Raw genomic sequence first — 21,575 nt, forward strand, 5'->3', positions numbered from 1 at the left:
CGTTCGACGTGTAGTCGAGCCTCACTTGTGCATTCCGTTTACTCGATTTTGGATATGAAACCTTCAATTGGTTTATTTTGATTATTTTAGGGTTTCTTGGCGATTAAGGCCAATCTGAAGTAAAAACTTTTGAAGTTGAGCCGGTGAGTGTACCACTCCCCTCCATTGCTGTTAACTTGATTTCTGCTCTGTAATCTGTTTAATTTGTTCGAGACGAGGGTGTACTTTATCACACTCGTTCTCTAGTCTGTTCATATGCCAATTTGAAGTGCCTATCTGAATCTGCCGTCTGAATCTGTATCTGAATCTGCTATTCTGTATCTTGATCTGAATCTGTAATCTGTGTGCCCTGCATCTGTTCGGATTTCTTATGACTATAGCTCAATCCCTGTGGCTAAGTTATTCAGTCGGGCGCAAGGGCTGGACGATTAGATAACGAAGCCACAACGGTAGTCCTGTTCGGGGATTTTGGGTATTGAGAACCCTTGATTCGCGGTATAACTCGAGTATTACATTTTGTTCGTTGAGGTGAGCGGGCCCGGTAAAGGGGTGTTGTGAAGGAATCGGTGAAAGAGGGGTCTACGGACGCATTGGTTCTATAATATCGTTGACGGGAGAGTCAACCGTTTGGATCAAAGTATTGCGCTGGAAATTTGCTGCTGAGAGCCACCCGTATCGCTTCTGATTTGAATCATTATCGTTTGCTTTACATCTTTCTCTCTGATCTTCTCGTCTGCTGACTGACAGTTATCTTTGTCAATAGATTTGTGCAATTTTTTTTGTGTACTGATTTGTTAAATGTGAAATGCCATGATTTTAAGCTATCTGTTTGGTACCTTTGCATTGAGCGCAACCTCACCCTTTCCGTTCCTTTTGTTTTCCTTACAGGAAATAAACCCTTTTGGCTGGAATTTGACAAATGGCTGCCAATTGAAGCTAGTTGACATATCTTTTGTATAAGCTCATGTATTAAAAACGCTAAGTGTATTTGGGGCGTTTTCTTTTGATTTGCAAACCGTGTGTAATATTAAACTTTTGAAACTTTTGTAATGTCATTTTGATTTGTAAACGCTAAAGTTCAGATGTGAAAATGTTTGTTGCTATTTTTCGTTGGTTCTGACGGTCGGTCACTTTATTCAATGGCCGACTTCAGATTTTTTTTTAAATTTGGGTATTTAACATTTTGACTCGTATTACGCTCATTCGTAAGTTCCGGATCGCTATAGATAGTTCTAGTCTGCATCGTGAGTCCTGGCGAGAGCTGGGCAGGCAGTCCGCTCACCCCTTTGGTTCGCCTTAGGGGAAAGTGGGGCTGTTACATGTAGATACTTTGAAGAGTACTAGAAGGGATTGTATGGTTGGGACAGTAGGGGGTGAAAAAGAGCAAAAAGCAGTCATGCAGCTATTAATGTTGGGACAGCAGAGGGTGAAAATGAAGCAGACTATAGTAATGCAGCATCTAATTGTGGGGCTAATGAATCAATAGGTATAGAAAACATTGAAGATGAATCTGAATCAGAATCAGAGGAAGAAAATGATAGATTTAGTGGTACCAATGACTATGGTGGTGAAGAGGAAATGCTGGACATTTTGTTTTCGAATGCTGATGGCAGTGGTGAAACTTCACAGCAACAGCAGAGAGATGACACCACAACTGGCCAGACGTGGTGTTCACAACAGAAGAATGTTTTAGACATGCAAATAGAAACTGACCTGGAAACACAATAGCAAGGTGCGAGAAAGAAACAAGTTAGGAGAAGGAGAACTAGACCAGCAAACCAATTTAGCCAGGGACTAGAGGATACAGATTCACTCCAACAAGATTACATCTCTGAGCACCTAAGTAGTGACAATGCTTATCAGATGATGCATTCAAAGGGAGATACAAGTACTTTGTCCTAGAGAAATTCCTCAAGGATCCCAAATTCGAAATTGGGATGAAATTTGAATCAAGAGCACAATTCAAATCTACTGTGACTGACTATGGGATTATGATGGGTAAACCTGTTTGGACCTGTAAAAATAAAGCCACCAGGGTGAGGGCCAAGTGTAGGGAGCCATGTAAATGGTTTGTATTTGCTTCAATAGAGAGGTCTCAGCACAAAGGACTTGATAGTAAAGACTATGCATGATGTCCATGAAACATGCAACCATGCAAATAAGAATATTACTGCCAAGTGGCTGTCTAACAAGTATGTAGAGAGAATAAGATCAAACAACAATCTGCAAACGAGAGAGTTAATGCAAACAGTCCACGAAGACTACCAGGCAGAAATCTCTAAGCATGTTGCAGCTAAAGCGAAGTCACTAGCTATTGAGAAGATTAAGGGATCAGTTGAGTTACAATACAAGAAAATAAGGCAATATTGTGAAGAGATTAAAAGGACTCATCCTAACAGTACAATGGAGGTTATGTTAACTCCATTTAAAGAACCTGGATGTAATCCAAGGTTCATAAGGATGTACTGCTGCCTTGGCCAACTGAAGAAAGGCTTTAAAGATGGATGCAAATCTATTTTGTGTTTGGATGGATGTCATATTAAAGGTAGATATCCAGGCCAACTATTGACAGTTATTGCAGTGGACCCCAACAATGGCTATTGGCCAGTTGCATGGGCAGCTGTTGAAAGAGAGGCTACGGAGCAATGGAGATGGTTCTTAACCCTCTTGAGTGGCGACCTGGAAATACAAAATGAGGGGCATTATACTTTCATGTCTGACCAATAGAAGGTAAAAGTATAAAATTACTAAAATGGCAAATTATCCATTTGACCATTGAACTTTTAGTTTAGGTAAATTTAAGCCCCTTAACTATTTATGTTATGAAATTTCTTGGATATCTAACTTACACCTGTTTTGATATTTTGTGTAGGAATTGGATAGAGCACTTGCAGAGGTTCTCCCAAATTCTGAACACAGATACTGTGTTCAACACATGTATAGAAATTTCAAGAAGAAACATCTAGGATTAGGTTTAAAAGATAGATTGTGGAGTATAGCAAGCTGCATAACAGTTAAACATTTCAACAAAGCCATGGATGAGCTTGAAAAATATGACAAAGATCCACATGCATGGGTGAAGAAGGGACCACACCCTAGACATTGGTGTAAGGCCTTTTTTTCCAAACATACACAGTGTAATATGCTGGTTAATAACTTGTATGAATCATTTAATTGTCATATTTTAGAAACTAGGGACCAGCCTATTATTTCTATGATGGAGGCCATTAGAAAATACCTGATGGAAAGGATCCAAAAGAGAAGGGCGGCAATGAAAAAATAAAAGTCAGATGGTAGACCACTCATTAGAGAAATTGTGGAAGACATAGTTAAACGTGCAGCACAATGGGACATAACATGGAATTCAAAAACAGGTTATTAGGCAAAAGGGCCACGGGGAGCCCAATTTGCTGTTGACCTTGAGAAAAATGAGTGCACATGCAATTTGTGGGTCTTGAGTGGCATTCCATGCTCCCATGCAATTGCTGCTCTACATAGAGTTAATAAGGATCCATACAAGATGTTGGCTAACTGCTATCATAGGGAGCTATTCTTTACCATCTATGATAATGTGTTGCAGCCTATTAATGGAGACATTCAATGACCACAGTCAAATATGCTGGAGTTGGACCCACTAGCAGATGTCACTCAACCTGGCAGGCCAAAGAAAGCTAGAAAGAGAGATGTTATAGAAGGAAAAGATCATGGCAAAAGGTTGCGAAAGAGGGTTGTAATCCATTGTAAAAAGTGTGGAGGGATTGGACATAATGCTGCGACTTGCAAGAATCCTCTTAAGTCATCTAGTGTACAACAACCTTCTCAACAACCAGCACCTACTGAATAACCATGTAATCAGCAGCAGTAGGAAGCTCCAACAAAAAGACAACGTGTGAGTTTGGATTTCATTATAACTTCCTTTTCTTTGAATTTTTTTTTTTGTAATCTAAAATGTTTTCTTTAATCTGTAGTTAAGCAACAATCAGGAATAAAGAAATCAGCAAAAAACTTAGCAGCAACCAACATATCAACCTTAGTCCTAGCAATCCACCGCAAGGCCACCAGTTCATATGCACAAGAGAAGTACATCAAAAAAGTCATTAACAGATGCAGACAAAGGTTTTATTGATCTCAACTATACTTACTTGGGTAAAGATCCACCTTTCAATGTTGAAAACTGGCAGGGAAGAGGTGGAGACAGAGGAAGAGGCAGGGGAAGGGGAAGAGGAAAGGGAAGATCTGTTGGATCTGGAACAAGTTCTTGAAATATTGCACCATCTTTTGTCACCAGGTCTGACAAAAAGGAAGACTTGCAAATATTTTTGTAATGATTTTGTTGACTGTAAATAAATGTAACTAGAATGTCCAGACTATAAATGAATTTTTTTGAATAGTCTTTTATGGGGAATCAAAGCATGTGCCTGTGTTTAGTATCTAGCAATACGGACAAAGGTCACTGCTTTTTGGACATTTGTCTGTTTCCTAGGAAAGTGATTATTCTATGTATTTATAGACAAAAATTATTGTAATTTCTTTTTGCTAATTATATTCTAATGTTATGCAGTTGCTATCTTATATTTGTATGGTTTGGTATAGCAGTTTTTTGTTGACTAATACAATCAAACACATCCAACAAAGCGCATGACATGGGAATTGAGATAAATAATTCTCATCACATTACTTGCCGAAAATTACAGTTATCATTGATTGGGTTCAACCACACTTTTACACTAATTCAACATACAACAAAGACTTGTAAAGCTAAAGAATACAATACATTTCTCCCTAACCCTCTGCACCATACACCATACATCCATTTGCTCATTCATTTTCCTCAAAACTAGTAGTATCGATGGCTATATGTCACAGTTACACACTGCCCTTCATGTATCACCTTCAATTTGCATAATCCCATTACATTTATCCCCAATTTGCAGCATCTCAGGAGAGGCTCCAACTCTTTTTTTCTCTGTAAGCATCATTATTACAGCAACCAACCAACTTATCACAAGAACCCTTATAAGGAACATATTCAACCATTTCTGCTACCGTAGCTGCTTCTCTGTTTCTCTTAATTTTGCCTTCAACTTGGTAGCTTTTGGCTCGGATCTTGGTGCTGCAGTTTTAATTCCTCTTTTTGCTTTTCTACTGCATTGGTCCTCCTTAGCCTGGTATCAACTCAATAGAACGACGGCACATCTTGTATCAATCCAATTCCAATACCCACAACCACCAATTTCTTCTGAGCAAATGGTGCACATTCTCCCTGGATTTCTATCAGTCCAAGAAATAATCATCTTCGTGACTTTACCGCAAGGACAAATAGGAAGCAGAGGGCTGCGATATTTGCGCATTTTTTCTTGTTTCTTTGTAGACTTCTCTCTTTTTCCTCTACAATTCGTTTGTTGAATAAGTTAGCGGTTGGGTTAGGAAAAGGGAAGAAGGAGGAGTTGTTCCCTTTTTGCTTAGAAGATGCGAACAAAAATGCCCTTCTTCAAAGTATACTGCCATTCGTGTGATTTGACTTTTTAGTTGTAAAACTGGATAAACTGGCCAAAAGGGTCACGGGTGCCCAATTTTACAAGTTTGAGGGTTAAAAGTTAACTAAAAATAGTTAAGGGACTTAATTTTAGCCAAACTAAAAGTTCAAGGGCTAAATGGGTAATTTGCCATATTATTAATGGAATTATATCTCCTTTGTATTATTACTTGCAAAAAGACATGAAAGAAATAGAATGCAATTAAGAGACAGTAGAGTTCCAATAACATCATCTCCTATTGTAAATCTTACAACTTTTTTCTGCTGCAATAATTTTACTCCTCCAATCAATAATTGGTAATAAAAAATGTACCAAATGATTTACATGCAGGTCCTTTGATAGGGACTGAGCCACGGTGCCAGCGGTTTTTCCACTCCAATCTACCTCAAATCAGTAGCCTAAAAGTAAAGGGTTAACAACAAAAAAGTCTCTTGTGGTATAGTTATCATACAAAAAAGTCTCCTGTGGTTTCATATCATACGCATCGATACCCCATGGTTTGAATTATTATGAAAAATCGACGAAAATCGTCAAATGTATCGCGTTTGACTTAAATGCACTGGAAATACGCGTGTTTCTTGCAAAAAATAGATTTCTACCACAAACTTTTATCTGATATGCCTTCTTTACCCTTCAGTGAGTTTAATAAAAAGAGAACTTTCACCTGAACAAGTTCATGGCACTCGGCTTCGGCCAAAATTAAAGGCTGTGCATACATCGAGAGTAATCAATCAAGCAGAGGTTGCAAGCCAGCAAAGGAATTGCAAGAAATAAAGCCTTAGCCTTAAGGTAAAAATGTTCGAGCTTAGTTGTCTAGTTTTTTGTTTGTAAATATTGAAGGGAAAGTGCAGAAAGTGGAGAATCGATGTCTTCCTCAAGCTCTCGACCAACCAGCGGCGGAAACGGAGCTAGAGGTCTTCGATACCGATACAAGATATGTAATTGTGGAAGGAAGGAGAAGCTAAAGATTGTTGAGTCGGAAAAGCCATCGAAAAGAATGTTATATTTTATGTGTGAAAAAGATGAATGTGGATTCTTTTCATGGTGTAGACCAATTTACAGAGACGAACCAGATCGAGATGCACCTGTCCCCCTAGTGAGCCAACCTGTTCAAGAAAATTCGTATTTGGGTAGCGTGCTCTCAAAACTGGAAAATTTGGACAATGAAATGAAGAACTTGAAATTGCTAGTTGGAGGTTATGTTATGGTATCTATTTTTTCTATTTTATTGTTGTTGAGGTCTACTAGATAAGATAATGGTAGGTTGTTGTTGATGATGTAGTTCTTCATCTACCGAATTGCTAGTTGGTAGGTTGTTGTTGATGTATGGCGTTTTGTTACAGTGAAAAGGAACGAAATTGGTAATCTGCATTTTGGAGTTTTGTTCTGGCAATCTGCATTTTGAAAACACCAAAAAATGAACGAAATAAGCAATTTGGAGTTTTGTTTGGTAATCTGCATTTCAACAAGTGTTTTGAAAATGAACGAAATTGCAGCAAGTGCTAGTTGGAGCTTTGTGTTATGGTATCTGTCCCTGTGGTGTTTTGTTTGATGTCTACCAACTAAATAATGGTCAGTGTTGGACAGCAAGTTATATAGATGACAAAAAAAAGAAGACAAAAATGAATCTAGTTGTCATTTCACATAACAGACATCTGGTGGTCAACAACTTCATTCAGTAACTACAAAATCTTTAACCCAAAATCTGTTCCCAGTACATAGATTCACCAAATGTTTCCAGATTCATTCAGCAACTACAAAATCAACCTTGCCATATCACATAACATTAATCTGGTTGCCAAGAACTTCATTCAGTAACTACAAATATAGTAATACATAAGCCAATCATTCTACAGGAAATGTGATCTGCATGCATCATTACAACTACATGTAATATTCCAAAATGATGTTCTAACTATGGCTAGGCAACTATTCTGGCAGGTAATTAAGCCTTCTTAGGCTTTTGATCTCTTTGGCCTTAACTTCCGCAGGACATCAGTAACAGTTGGAGTTCTGGCTCTTTTTGCTGTTGCAGTGGTGCTATCAGTCCTGTTACCCCCATTCAGATTTGTACCATCCACAGGCTGCAATTAAAATAAAAAGAGAACTTAGATGTTATGTTATTATGTAACTCATTAAATGTAAAAGCTTGGTTGACTGTACACCTTCATAGCCTTTTTGCTAGTATGTGTAGTACTTCGAGTAGCAACAGCTCCTTTACTAGTTGGCTGTGGTTGAGTGGACGACTCAGCAATTGGTTGTGATTGAATGGATTCAACTGCGCTTGCTTCAGGTGCCTATAAATGCCATTTAACATTATTAATACATACAGATGCTATAACAATGACATTTAAGCATACAAGGAAAATTGCCTTATAAAATTTGGAGTTAGGGTGAATGGGATTCTTGCACGTCCGTGAGTTATGCCATGGCTGAAAATATCTCTTGCAATGTACCACAAGACCCTTTCTAGTTGATACTTGACCCTTCTTAGGCTCATCTTGCGCTCTTCGGCACAGTTTCTTTGGTCTATCAGACATTCTCCTAACGAAATGGGGGTTTATGGCCTCTTCTTCGCAAGTTATCCAGTTAACATCACTTGAAACAGGTGTGATAGTATATGCATATGTTTTCAGATATTCTGCTCTAGTGTAGCAAGTATGCACATAATTTTTTATAGGTAATCTACACACTCGTGTCGCAGCACATGCATGAACACAAGAATAACCTGTTAATTGAAAATACCCACAAGTACATGTCCAGTTTTTCAAGTCTACTACTAAACATTTTCTCACATTACAGCCAACCTCATACTTGTGACCCTCGTCCCAGGTCGTAACAAATTTCTACTCAACCTCTGATTCTTGTCAATCTTTTCTGCTATATTAGGACAGATTTCTCCTTCAAACTTTTGCATTCCAGATCTCTTTGTTTAAATTCTCTGCATCAATCTCCTCCTTATCCATTTAAGCATCCCAATGATAAGTAACTCTCTTGTTTCTAATATGTAATTGTTGAATGACTCATTTAAGTTGTTTACCAAAATGTCACATTTACTACTTCCTGTAAAATGTGATCTACTTCAAAGAGTTGGTGGAATTTTGCTCAACTATTCAGCAACTTCTTTGTTTGCCTTTTCTAGTTTAATCATTGCCACTTTCCATTCCCTTTCATTGCCAGCACTTGCAGCAGCCCAAAACATGTCTTTCATTTCCTTTCCTTTGAACCTTTGGTTAAAATTCTGGTATATATGTCTCAAGTAAAATCTATGTTCTGAATCTGGAAACAGTTCATTCATGGCATGCACAAGCCCTTTCTGTCTATTTGAGATAAAAGTCCAAGGAATGTTATCTCTTCCCATGCCCAAATCAGCCATTAGCAACTCCAAAAATCATTTCCAGGAGTCATACCGCTCTACCTCTACCACTGCAATTGCTATTGGCACCATGTTATCGTTGCCATCTCTGCCAAGTGCTGACAATAATTGTCCACCAAATGCTGTCTTAAGAAAACAGTCATCTAGACAATTATTGGTCTACAACTATCAAGGAAACCTTGTTTGCAGGCATGCAAGCAATAATATAACCTTTGAAATATACCTCTTGAACCATCAGGTGGTTTGTCAATCTGAATTTTTACAGCACTTCCAGCATTTGTGTCTCGAACGGTGGCTGCATAACTCCAGAGTTTTTGATACTGCTCCATGTCTGTACCAAGCATCATATCCTTTGCCTTACGCTTAGCTCTACTAACCTTAGCAATTGACATATTGATCATTAATTCTCTTTTGATGTCATTCTTCAACCCCATCAAATCAACTTTTGAATTATCCCTGATCTTATCTTGATATTTGCTGCTCAGATATGTGGATGTTGCATGCTTATTTTGATATTCTCGAGCACATACATGCTCACCCTTCAGTGACTTTATTTGGAAGGTTGATTCATCTTGAATTAGTGTTGCCCGAATCCTCTAACTACAACCTTTTGCACAGTTGGCAATAATTTTCTTGGAGTAGTTTTTCACCCAAGTAACTTCATAACCCTCTCTTACTAGCCATTCACACAACACAGATCTAAACACTCTAAAATTAGTAAACTTCTGTCCCACTTTCAGCTCAAAGTGTGGCTTTCCAAACTCAACTTCAGGATTAAAATCAAGGCAGTCATCTTCTTCTCCACTACCAGATCTAATTTTGTCCAGCAACCCTTCATCCGGAACCACAAGTTCTTGCCAATCCTCTTCAGTCACCTCAGTATTCCTTACCCTTTCGTCTTCTTCTCTCAGATCTGATTCTCTAAATGTTGCAGGTGGTTTTTCAATGTTTACAGCTTCATCTTCTGATGGCCCTTGAGATGAAACATGTCCCTTTTTAATGCTTACATCTTCAACTTCTGATGGCCTTTGAGATGAAACAGGTAGTGTAATTTGCTGAATCACATCAGGCCTTCTATATTGTGAAGTTTTACTAGCCCTTTTCTTTCTCACAGAACCCCTTTTAGGAGTACTTTTTTCATCTGACTTTCCAGCAAATGAGAATACATGCACTGGCAGTTTTGAGGAATCACTGGTGCCATCACCTTTTTTTATGTCTCCATCTGCCCCTGCCCCAACTTTTTTGTTGTAGTTGCTGTCTCCAACAGCATCTTTCTTCGGGCTAAAGATGTCTTCATCTTCAATTGTTTTCAACCCATCTTTTAACCATTCTGGTTCTTCATTATTTTCACATGCACCTGTCCCCGTAGTGTTAGTGACTCCACCATCTTCACATGCACCCGTATCAGGGCCTTTATTTTTTATTTCATCACTGACCCCACCATCTTCTGGCTCCTTTTCAAATGGCTCATCCCCACTGCAAGCATAAATTAGCCTTTCCTCAGGCAAGTTCCAGTAGCACTAGTTCATTAATTCAATATCATTATTGTCTCTAATTGGGTGTAGACCACCTTCCAAATCAACATCTGGGACACAAAATCAAAACGTTACTCTAGTTGCTCCTTCATCTACCTTTTTAAACATTCTGCACAGGCTCACTATCGATAACTGATCTCCAATTCTGTCTTTGGAAATAGCCATGTGGGTTCTTGTGTAGTGGAGCCTTGGTTTTTCTCTAAATCTCCTACCAAAATACATGTGTATGTCAACTTTGTCTTCAGATTTCTCCTCTGCTGCAGCATGATAAGCAATAAAGTTCTCAGATATTAGTAATTTGTCTTTCAAAAGTACACAAAAAACTAACATAACACAATGAGAACAAACAATTCATTGTAGGTGGGATTGGGGACCACATTGGACCACAACATGTCTCCATATAAGCCATATTAAGATAATGAGAGATTACAGAAGCTGGCGTGCTTGACTAGTCATGGCACTTAACAGTAGCAATTGATCAATAGAAGTAGTATTGCACTTTGATAGTATAACTTCAAGCCGAAAAGACGGACTGTCAGACTCAACAATTGAGTCTGACCAAAAAGAAGGGGTGACCGGATTAGGACATGAAACACGTAGCCTTATTGTAGACACCAAATTTTTGTCAATTTTCAATGTTTTCTTGAATTTTTTCTATTTAATGAATTATTTATTTTCTTGCATTTTAATGTGCATTTTTCTCATTTTTTGCAGGTTTGTTTAAAAAAAAAGAAAAGAAAGAAAAAACAAAACACAAAAACTAAAAACAACAAAAACTAAAAAAAAAGAGGAAAATTAAGAAAATAAAAATCATCCTAATCATTTTTGTTTCACCAAAACCACTATTAACCCATTTCTACACTCCATCCTCATGAACATTTCTTCCCATTTTGGTAAAAAATTCATCATTGATAGCCCATGCATATTTCTTGTCTTTGGAAGAAAAACCATCATTTGGCCCAACTTAACACTCCTAGTCAAGACATCACTCGGCTCTCTCTGGAGGGAAAGAAAAAAAAAAGACAAGCTCCACTTTGGCAAAAAAGACTTTCTCGGCTCTCTCTCTTGTCTCAACCGAAAAGAAGAAGAAAAAAAACAAAGAAACAAAAAAACACTCCCTCTCGGCTCTCCTCTCTCCCAAATTTTTTTCAACACATTTGCACACAACAAGGCAACAATCGGTTGGATTGGAGCTTGGCAATTTCATCAAAAACCTTGGCAAAGAGACCAAACTCTTCATTGAGGTATTTATCTCCCTTTTTTTCCAGCTTTTCTTTTTTTAATTAACTAGATTGAATGTATGTGTGGTTACCTTTTTTGTTGCTTATTTTTTCTGGTTTTTGTTGGTGTTGTATGGATGAAAATTTGGGAAATAGCTTGAGTTAGATTAGGGAAAAGGGAGATAGATTTTGTGAATGCATGTTAATTGTTTGAAAAAATGCCAAAAAGAATTTTAGGGACTGTTTTGCCTTAATGTAGTCTTTTGTTGTTGTTTTCTGGTTAGCTAAGATTATAGTTGTAATGTAGAGATTATAAGGAGTATTGTAATATATTTTTTATGATTTTTGGTGAAATTAGGGTTTTAAAAAATAAAATTGGACTGATATCTTGGCTTTTTGGCCACTTTAAGGTCAATTTTTGTTAAAACTAAGCCCAAAAATGGAATTTACGCGAAAAATCGAGTTGGGGTGTGTATTTTGATAATTTTTTGTGATCGGAAAAAATTCGGCGGCGGCGGCAACGGGCACGGCTGCCATGGCTGCCAAAAGCTTCACCCTGCCGGAGAGGGAGAAAGAAGAAATGAGAGGAAGGAGAAGAGAAGGAAAAAAAAGAAAGGAAAGAAAAGAAAAACGGAATGGGCTAATGTTTTTTTTTCTGATGGGCTTGAGTTTATTTTTTTGGTTGGGTTTTGGGAATGGATCTTTGTTTGTTTCTTTTGGGTTTCGGTTGGGCTAGAAGGTCAGAGCCCATGCATGTTTTTAGTCGGGGTTGAGTGATAAAAGAGGGGTTGGCCTGCTCGTTTCTTTTGGGTTTCGGCTGGGCTTAGGTAGCATCCGGCCCAAATAATAAAATGATGGCCTGATGGCCTTTTTCTCCCAAATCAGAAACCGAAATTTGCATTTTATCTCCTGATCTTTGGAGTAGTTTCACTTCGGCCTAGAACATTTTAAATTTGTTTCACTAAGGTCCTTAAATTAATTTCACTTTGGTCCTTGAATTTTGTCTTTCATTTAATTTTGACCCCTAAACTTTAGAAAATATAATTTTTGTCCCCAAAAGTTTATCGATTTTTGCAATTCAGTCCCTAGTGAATTTTGACCCCCTTTATTATGATTGCTTCTTTTCTTTAATAGCTAATTATGTTACTTTTGAGTATGTTTAACTTGTAATTTTTAGATATTCTTAAATTTATTTACGTTTGACATATTAAGGTGAATTTTCATTATTATTATTATTATTATTTTTAATTAAATTGGTGCCATGATTCTTTTGTTCATTGTGAGTATAAATAGGATAATTTGACTCCATTTAGTCACCACTTCAAACGGGAGGTACCCCTATTTTTATTATTTCAATGTCAATTACGTGCTCCTATGTGTTTATATATGCTTTATTTATGGAATTTAAATGTTCATTTAAATTTTCTTATATTATATTTGTTTAGTTAATTTTTATAATTATTCGAGAGGCATTTAAATACCTCAAAAAATGTAATAGATAGGATAACTAATTTTATTTTATCATATCTTTCCTATTTTAGATTGTAGTTAGATTCCCCAATGTAATAGATAGGTTGCGTGTTTATGTGGCTTATATGTTATGTGTTTTATCCGTTTTTTCTTAGGATTTTGGCATCTAGATATTATGTTTACGTGTTATGTGCTACGTGCTCTTATATGTTTATTTGTTTTCATTTATGCTTTATTTGTTTCACTATGAATTGTTAATGCATGACGTCACCACACTAGTCCAATGTTAGTTGTGGCTTCTCCCTCCGCTTACTTGCTAGTCCAACGCTAGTAAGGATTTTTAGAAATGGGCTAGTCCAACGCTAGACCCTTTAGGCCGTCTTGCGTTAGATTCATCTTTGTGTAACATTCATTACATTTTCATGCATATTTTCATTTTTAGGATCTTTTCTCATTTGCATGATATTCCCTATTATATTATCCCTTACCCTCTATAGGTGCTAATCATGTCATTTAGAATTGCATCTCATTTAAATTAGTTCATTTGCTTGTTCATGTTAGGATAATTATTTTTCAAACATGAAAAATGAATGATTATAACTTTTTAGTTTAAATATCCTATTAATCCCTGTATAAGAAAATTGCGTCACGAGTTTTTGCCTCCCGTACCCTTTATGTTGCATTCCCTTTTTTTTTGATCACTTATATCTATGTATATAATTTAATTTCTTTTCTTTACTTTTCTTTTTCATCATTTGCATACTCGTGACCCTTTCAAGGAAGTATTTTGACCTTCGCAATTAATGTGATTGGTTCAATTAAACCCTTGAATGAACATTTTGTCCCTTTCGATATTTTTAAATTTAGATTTGCATTCATGTAGGAAACATCTAAACGTGATAAAATTAAGGGTTAGATTAGGAAAATTTTGGCTAAACCTCGCAACTAGCTTAGACTAGGTTGAAAGGGTGCCTTAGGTTTGAATTAATTGAACCTTTGCCTTCCTTTTCTTCAACCGTGACTCTGAACCCATTTTCTCTGTTTTTTCAAAGACCTGAGTTGTCGAAAAAGGTTTTATTTTTATTTTACTTTAAAACACTTTTTGGGTGATTTGGTACACCCAAACTCGATACCAAGTGGCGACTCCTAATTTTTCTTAAAAACCCTTTTAGACTAAATTTTGGACCCAAATTGTCGCATTGTTTAAAGTCCCATTCTAGGTCCCTTTTCACTTATTTTTAAATAAGATCATATCTTTTATAAACACCTTCTTATTTATTTTTCCATCGCGAAAAATGGGGCGCGACACTTATCATCCCAAACAATTGAGGAGTTGGAACCAAAGCTGAAAAACGAGGGACCTCTTCTATAAAGCTATCTCTTTTTAAGCTTTCAATAATTATCAAAACTTTAGCAATTTGAAAGGGACGCTTAAGCTGTCTATCTATGCAGCTAGGTTTGCTGGGCATACATGAAAAACCTTCATCTTCATTAACAACATATGTAAATACATCAAAAATCTTATCTTTGTTAAATAATGGCCTCCCAATTTAATCTGAAATCAGTAAATAACATTTTTCCTTCCACAACATACCCCAAAACCCGAATCGAAATAGATGAGAGATGATATACTAACCCATTTTTCTTCGATTTTTCACCGCAAATCTTCACTTCCTCGTATTTTCCGTCGATCTTGATATTTGATTGAAATAAGAATCGAAATTTTTGCTGAAAATTGGCTAGAAAAGGGGCTGCTCCATCTTCTCTCTAGGGTTTTTTATTTCTTTTCTCTCTCTTCGTTGGTTTTGACAGAATGAAAGAGCAAAATTACTTCTGCAATTGTCGCTTATATCAGAAGGGTATTTTCGTCCTTTCACTCAGCTCCGTCTATTTTAACGATTTCCGTCGACTTTTCACAATAATTCAAACCATGGGTATCGACGCGTATGATATAAAATCACAGGGGGTTTTTTTGTATGATAGCTGTACCACACGGGGCTTTTTTGTTGTTAACCCAAAAGTAAACTGCAGATTTTCCAGGAAATTCAAGAGAAGCCCCCCAAGCAAGTTGCAACTGCTTGGAAATTGGAACTGTCGTCGTTCATACCTTGAATATCATATGTTGTTTACTAGGAATGCTTTTCTGAGCCCAATATTGACATCATCTCATAGTTTCAGATTTCCAAGTACACCAATTTTCCTACTCCAATTCCTTTCCTGAGTTCTAACTTCCAACCATGGATAAACTGAGAAACGTTCTGCCGTTCTATAAGCGAAAAGTGGAGAAGGAAGAGAGTTTATCATCACACTTTCGCCACAATGGAAGTTTACTGCTGGAGGGACTAATTGCTTGTTTTGGTGGGCGGTACGAGCTTCCCATTCGAAGCTTCACTGCCGGAGAAGTCATCAGGGCAACCAATAACTTTTCAGAACAGGCCCGTTTTGATGATCGAACGTTTTTCAGAGGGAATTTGCAAGACCGGCCCATTTTGGTTAAATTTGATGGTGTCTCCAGCTGGTTGAGTTTGCATACACCAGAGTCTATCATTCGTGGCATAGTTGTCAATTCACAAATGAGTCACCTCAAGAATGTCTTACATCTTATAGGCTGCTGTTTGGAATTCGAGCTTCCTGCTGTGGTGTATGCTTATGCTCCTGGGATGGAATCTCTTACTCATTCCCTCAGCTATCCCCGTAATGGTAAGCTAATTTCTTGGAAAAGTAGAATAAAGATTGCAAGTGACATAGCCAACGTCTTGCTTTATCTTCATACAGCATTTCCTTCGCCAATCATTTTCCGGAATTTGAAATTAGCCAGCGTGATATTGGACAATAGCGGAGTAGCTAAATTATTTGGCTTTGAATATTCGATATCCCTTCCCCCTGGAGAAAAGAAGGTTGAAGATCCGGTTTGTCGCATTTATGGATGCACCGACCCTGAATACTTCATGTCAGGCTTTGTGACCGAGAAGACTGATGTGTACAGCTTAGGGGTATTTATCCTTCAGCTAATTACTGGAGAAACACGCACGTTGAAGGATGGTGAATCAATAGTAACTTGTGTCAAACGCCGCTTAGAGAATGATCCACTCAAACATGTTCTGGATCCCAAGAGTTTTGAAGAGGAAGGCTACAACGAACACGAGATAGAGCAGCATTTGTTGCCTTTTACTAATCTTGCTTTGAGATGCATAGCAGAAAAAGGAGAAGATAGGCCAGATATGATTGAGGTTGCGAAACAGCTCCGCCAAATCGAGAAGTCTGTGCGCAATTATTAGCTGCACCATCCTCATTAATCTAGCCAGTGGGATCAATGATTTGATGCTCTTTGTCATCTTTTTTGATATCGTAATGTCTGTGTGTAGTGTTTCCTTTATCCCTATTCAGACATCTCCAGATGTCAGGATTTGTGCTTATTTTGCAAATCTCTGAAGTATGTTCTGGATTTTTACACCCTTCCTTGTCTCTAGTAGCTATTAATGAAATTGAATAAGATAGTCCTCTACGGAACAAACCATAAATGTCCTACCGTTTACACCAGGTGATTGAAACTATACTGCCATAAAGTCCAAAGAAAACTACTTATAGGACAGTAAAGGGTAATTAGCTTGGACTTCATTATTAGACAATTACTTGCATATCAACTTTCAAGCCAAGTTGGAAAAGTGAACAAGTCATGATTCAAACTGCCGAGTACCATTCTAGTTTTGCATCAACATGGATCTGATTGGATATCATCGTTAAAATAGCAGGACACCACTTGATATTTGTGCTGTTGACTTGAAGATATATGTATAATCCATGTCAAGCTAGTTTTATTGGAAACCGAATAGAAGCTCGCAATTAATGGTAGGATGTTTCTTTGCACATGCCTTCTATATCTATTTCCATCCGATTGAAGCAGCCATACAAGTTTGAGATACAAGCATATGCTTCATGGCACTGTGTTATTTGTATGTTCTGAGCTGTAAAGTTGCTTCTCACAGAAATACTAATAGTCCTCTACGGAACAAGCCATAAATGTCCTACCGTTTCTTAAACTAGGTAAGGATAAAGAGGAAGGCGAACAATCGTACCTTTCAAGAATGGAAGTTCAGAATTGGAGGACATTGTTGCTTCTTTTATTTGGTGGATGGCACAACCTCCAATTCAAAGCTTTGCTGCCAAGGAACTCATAAGTGCAATCAACAAATTTTCTGGAGGAGTTCATTAAATTAACATCACTGGCATGTTTGCAGGTAATTTGAAAGAACAAGCAGTTTTAGCTTAATTTGTACTGGACTGAAAATAATTCTTCTTGGTATAAATGAAACTAAACTGCCCCTATTCGAATTATACGCAACGTAGAAATTTGTTCACGAGTGAGACACCCCAGTCCTCAAGAATGTTTTCCTGTTTATTGGCTGCTGTTTAGAATTTGAATCTCCAGCTTTCGTGCATGATTTTGTTCCTGGAACTGAATTTCTTACTATTCCTCTCCACCATCCTAATGATGGTAAACTGTTATCTTGAAAGAATATTATAATGTTTGCAATTGGTATTGCCAATTTCTTGCTTTCACATCATTCTGCAATTTCTACATCTATCATCTGCGAGAATTCAACAATAATGAGGAGATAAATTGATCATTGCGGTGTTTCTAAACTGTTTGACTTTGGATTATCCACTTCCCTTCCTCCTGGAGAATCAGAGGTACATAAGCAGCTGAAGTGGACTCGTGTTTACTCAGATCCTCCATACTTTGTCAAATATTTTTACAAGGAAGCGGGGATGCTTACAGCGTCTGTGTGCTTCCTTTCATGCTCTTTAGTGGAGAAACAGATGCAATCAAGTTTGATCAACTTCCATGATGTTTTCCTTCAACTCGGTGTTAGTTAATTCGATTACAAAATTAATGTTTGATTAATGTCTTGCTTGATAACCCATTGGATAACAGTCTCGCCAGTGGTTGTTGATTGGCTTTTTTCTCTGTTTATAAAATCTGGACTTCTATGTAGCATCGGTAAATCAAATGTACTTTAGTGGCACTTTCAGATTTCTTGCTAGATTGTCTCTCTTATATATTGCCAGTTTTATCACATTGATTGTTGTTCGTGGGGATATTTGTATCTTCTTTATGTCTCATGGACTGTGACCATTTCTCCACGTCATTTCAAGATTGATACTAGCTCAAATAATGAAAATATGTTAATTTTCTGATTTGAAAAGTTTTGATTTGCTATCTTAGTCATTAATACGCGATGCTGTAGTCATTAATGGTAGTATTGTAGGTACCCTAAATAGCTTTAGTTTTTCTCACAAGCTGCTTCTGCTGTGTGGTGGGTTTTTGCATTTTCTAATTTTACAACATAAAAATGCATACTTTGTTGGAAAGCTTGCAAGGACATTTAACATGGTGATTGGTGATTCCTGAACGGCTTAACTGGATATGAGCTTACCTTTCTGTTGCACTTTTGTGCGAATCCTTGATTTAACATAACATTTGTGCCGACAGAAGATATAACTAGTTGATTTAGTTATCTGTTTTGGTTTTTTGTATTGTCTATATTGTAGTATAAACTAGAAATTGTGGTTCTTGTTTCTAGTTTTGCTTTTGGTTCCTATGGGGAATTATAGTCATATTTTACTATCTGTGCTTATTGCCATGAGAATTGGATGAATAACGCAGGTTTTCAAGTTTGTTTACAACATGCTAAGGGGAAGAGAGAGAGGGAGGGATTCGGAGAGGGAGAGAGAAAGATAAGAAGAAGAAGCAAAGAATATATATACATATATATATATATGTATATATGCATATATATATGTCTATATATATATGCATATACGCATATGAACATATACATATACATATATTAATAATTTTGCTCAGATTAATTTAACCTAGTTTAAATGCTACTTTTTAGCAAATTAGATTCCTTCGTGTTTGATAAATATTGTTTATGCATGACCAAGGATGATGATGCCTAAAATTTCTAAGTTTATATTCTAGAAATTCTAATTGAGCTTCACACTGTTCTACTGATTTTAATTGATTGAGTACGTGTGTAAAAGAGAAATATTTCCCGTGCTTAAATTTTCTGCTGCAATAATTTTACTTGTCCAATCAATAATTGGTAATAAAAAAAAGTACCAAGTGATTGACATGCAGGTCCCTTGATAGGGACTGAGCCACGGTGCCAGCAGTTTTTCCACTCCAATCTTATCTCAAATCAGTAGCCTAAAAGTAAACTGCAGGTAGTAGCTGATTTTCCAGGAAATTCAAGAGAAGCCCCCCAAGCAAGTGGCAACTGCTTGGAAATTGGAACTGTCTTCGTTCATACCTTGAATATCATATGTTGTTGTTTACTAGGAATGCTTTTCTGAGCCCAATATTGACATCATCTCATAGTTTCAGATTTCCAAGTACACCAATTTTCCTGCTCCAATTCCTTTCCTGAGTTCTAACTTCCAACTATGGATAAACTGAGAAACGTTCTGCCGTTCTATAAACGAAAGGATGAGAAGGAGCACTTTCGCCACAATGGAAGTTTACTGCTGGAGGGACTAATTGGTTGTTTTGGTGGGCGGTACGAGCTTCCCATTCGAAGCTTCAGTGCCGGAGAAGTCATCAGGGCAACCAATAACTTTTCAGAACAGGTCAATCGTATTGCCCATGATGGTTCGAAGTTTTTCAGAGGAAATTTGCAAGACCGGCCCATTTTGGTTAAATTTGGTGGGATAGGAAGAAGAGGGACTCCAGCCTGGGTTGAGTTTATCATTCGTGGCATAGTTGTCAATTCACAAATGAGTCACCTCAAGAATGTCTTACATCTTATAGGCTGCTGTTTGGAATTCGAGCTTCCTGCTGTGGTGTATGATTATACTCCTGGGATGGAATCTCTTACTCATTCCCTCAGCTATCCCCGTAATGGTAAACTACTTTCTTGGAAAAGTAGAATAAAGATTGCAAGTGACATAGCCAACGTCTTGCTTTATCTTCATACAGCATTTCCTTCGCCAATCATTTTCCGGAATTTGACATTAGCCAGCGTGATATTGGACAATAGCGGAGTAGCTAAATTATTTGGCTTTGAATTATCGATTTCCCTTCCCCCTGGAGAAGAGAAGGTTGAAGATAAGCCTCGTGGCACTTATGGATACATCGACCCTGAATACATGATGTCAGGCTTTGTGACCGAGAAGAGTGATGTGTTCAGCTTAGGGGTACTTATCCTTATGCTAATTACCGGAGAAACATTCCCGGCCAAGGACGGTGAACCAACAATACCTTATTTCAAACGCCGCTTTGAGAATGATCAACTCAAACATATTCTGGATCCCAAGAGTTTTGAAGAGGAAGGCTACAACGAACACGAGATAGAGCAGCATTTGTTGCCTTTTACTAATCTTGCTTTGAGATGTACAGAAAAAAAAGGAGAAGATAGGCCAGATATGATCGAGGTTGCAAAACAGCTCCGCCAAATCGAGAAGTCTCTGCGCAATTATTAGCTCTACCACCCCCATTAATCTTAGGCAGTGGGATCAATGATTTGATGGTCTTTGTCATCTTTTTTTGATCTCGTAATGTCTGTGTGTAGTGTTTCCTTTATCCCTATTCAGACATCTCCAGATGTCAGGATCTGTGCTTATTTTGTAAATCTCTGAAGTATGTTCTGGATTTTTACACCCTTCCTTGTCTCTAGTAGCTATTAATGAAATTGAATAAGATTTTGAACTGCAACTGTCTATACAAAAATTGTTCTTTTGGAATTTCTTCATCTCTCTCCTAGGAATATTTTTACACCAGGTGATTGAAACTATACTGCCATAAAGTCCAAAGAAAACTACTTATAGGACAGTAAAGGGTAATTAGCTTGGACTTCATTGTTAGACAATTGCTTGCAGTCAACTTTCAAGCCAAGTTGGAAAAGTGAACAAGTCATGATTCAAACTTCCGAGTACCATTCTAGTTTTACATCAATATGGTTCTGATTGGATATCATCGTTAAAATTGCAGGACACCACTTGATATTTGTGCTGTTGACTTGAAGATACAAGTATATACCATGTCAAGCTAATTTCACAGGAAACCGAGTAGAAGCTCGCAGGTTACCTTTTTTTTTTTTTTTGTCAATTTCAACCATATCTAATGTAGCAGCCATAAGAGTTTAAGGTAATCAAAGGCTAATCTATCCATTTTGGTTATTTTGAAGCTCAGATACAAGCATATGCTTCATTGCATTGTATTTTTCTGTATGCTCTGAGCTGCAGAGTTGCTTCTCAGAGAGAAACTAAAAATTCTCTAAGGAACAAATCATAAATGTCCCAAACCAAGAAAGGGCAAAGAAGGAGGCAAACTATCATTTTTCAATAATGGAAGCTCAGTACAGGAGAAGCTTTTTGTTTCTTTAATTTGCTGGACGACACAAATTTCCTACTCAAAGCTTTACTGCCAAGG

The 21,575-nt window shown here is 37.3% G+C and overlaps 2 protein-coding genes across 2 annotated transcripts; both read left to right on the forward strand.

Moving 5' to 3' along the window:
- Positions 1-15,269: 15,269 nt before the first annotated feature.
- On the forward strand, positions 15,270-16,633 carry LOC113756454 (non-functional pseudokinase ZED1-like). The gene has a single exon (XM_027300137.1). The coding sequence runs from the start codon at positions 15,376-15,378 to the stop codon at positions 16,414-16,416; it is 1,041 nt and encodes a 346-aa protein (XP_027155938.1). The 5' UTR covers positions 15,270-15,375; the 3' UTR covers positions 16,417-16,633.
- A 2,705-nt stretch (positions 16,634-19,338) lies between these two features.
- Positions 19,339-20,858, forward strand: LOC113756455 (non-functional pseudokinase ZED1-like). Its single transcript, XM_027300138.1, has one exon. The coding sequence runs from the start codon at positions 19,592-19,594 to the stop codon at positions 20,624-20,626; it is 1,035 nt and encodes a 344-aa protein (XP_027155939.1). The 5' UTR covers positions 19,339-19,591; the 3' UTR covers positions 20,627-20,858.
- The last annotated feature ends 717 nt before the right edge of the window (positions 20,859-21,575 follow it).

Source organism: Coffea eugenioides, unplaced genomic scaffold (assembly GCF_003713205.1).
Source record: "Coffea eugenioides isolate CCC68of unplaced genomic scaffold, Ceug_1.0 ScVebR1_2358;HRSCAF=3373, whole genome shotgun sequence".
NCBI lineage: Eukaryota > Viridiplantae > Streptophyta > Magnoliopsida > Gentianales > Rubiaceae > Coffea > Coffea eugenioides.

What these genes read in the sequence shown, in the direction of transcription:
- LOC113756454 (XM_027300137.1), top strand. Translation starts at nt 15,376, where the DNA reads ATGGATAAACTGAGAAACGTTCTGCCGTTCTATAAGCGAAAAGTGGAG.
- LOC113756455 (XM_027300138.1), top strand. Translation starts at nt 19,592, where the DNA reads ATGGATAAACTGAGAAACGTTCTGCCGTTCTATAAACGAAAGGATGAG.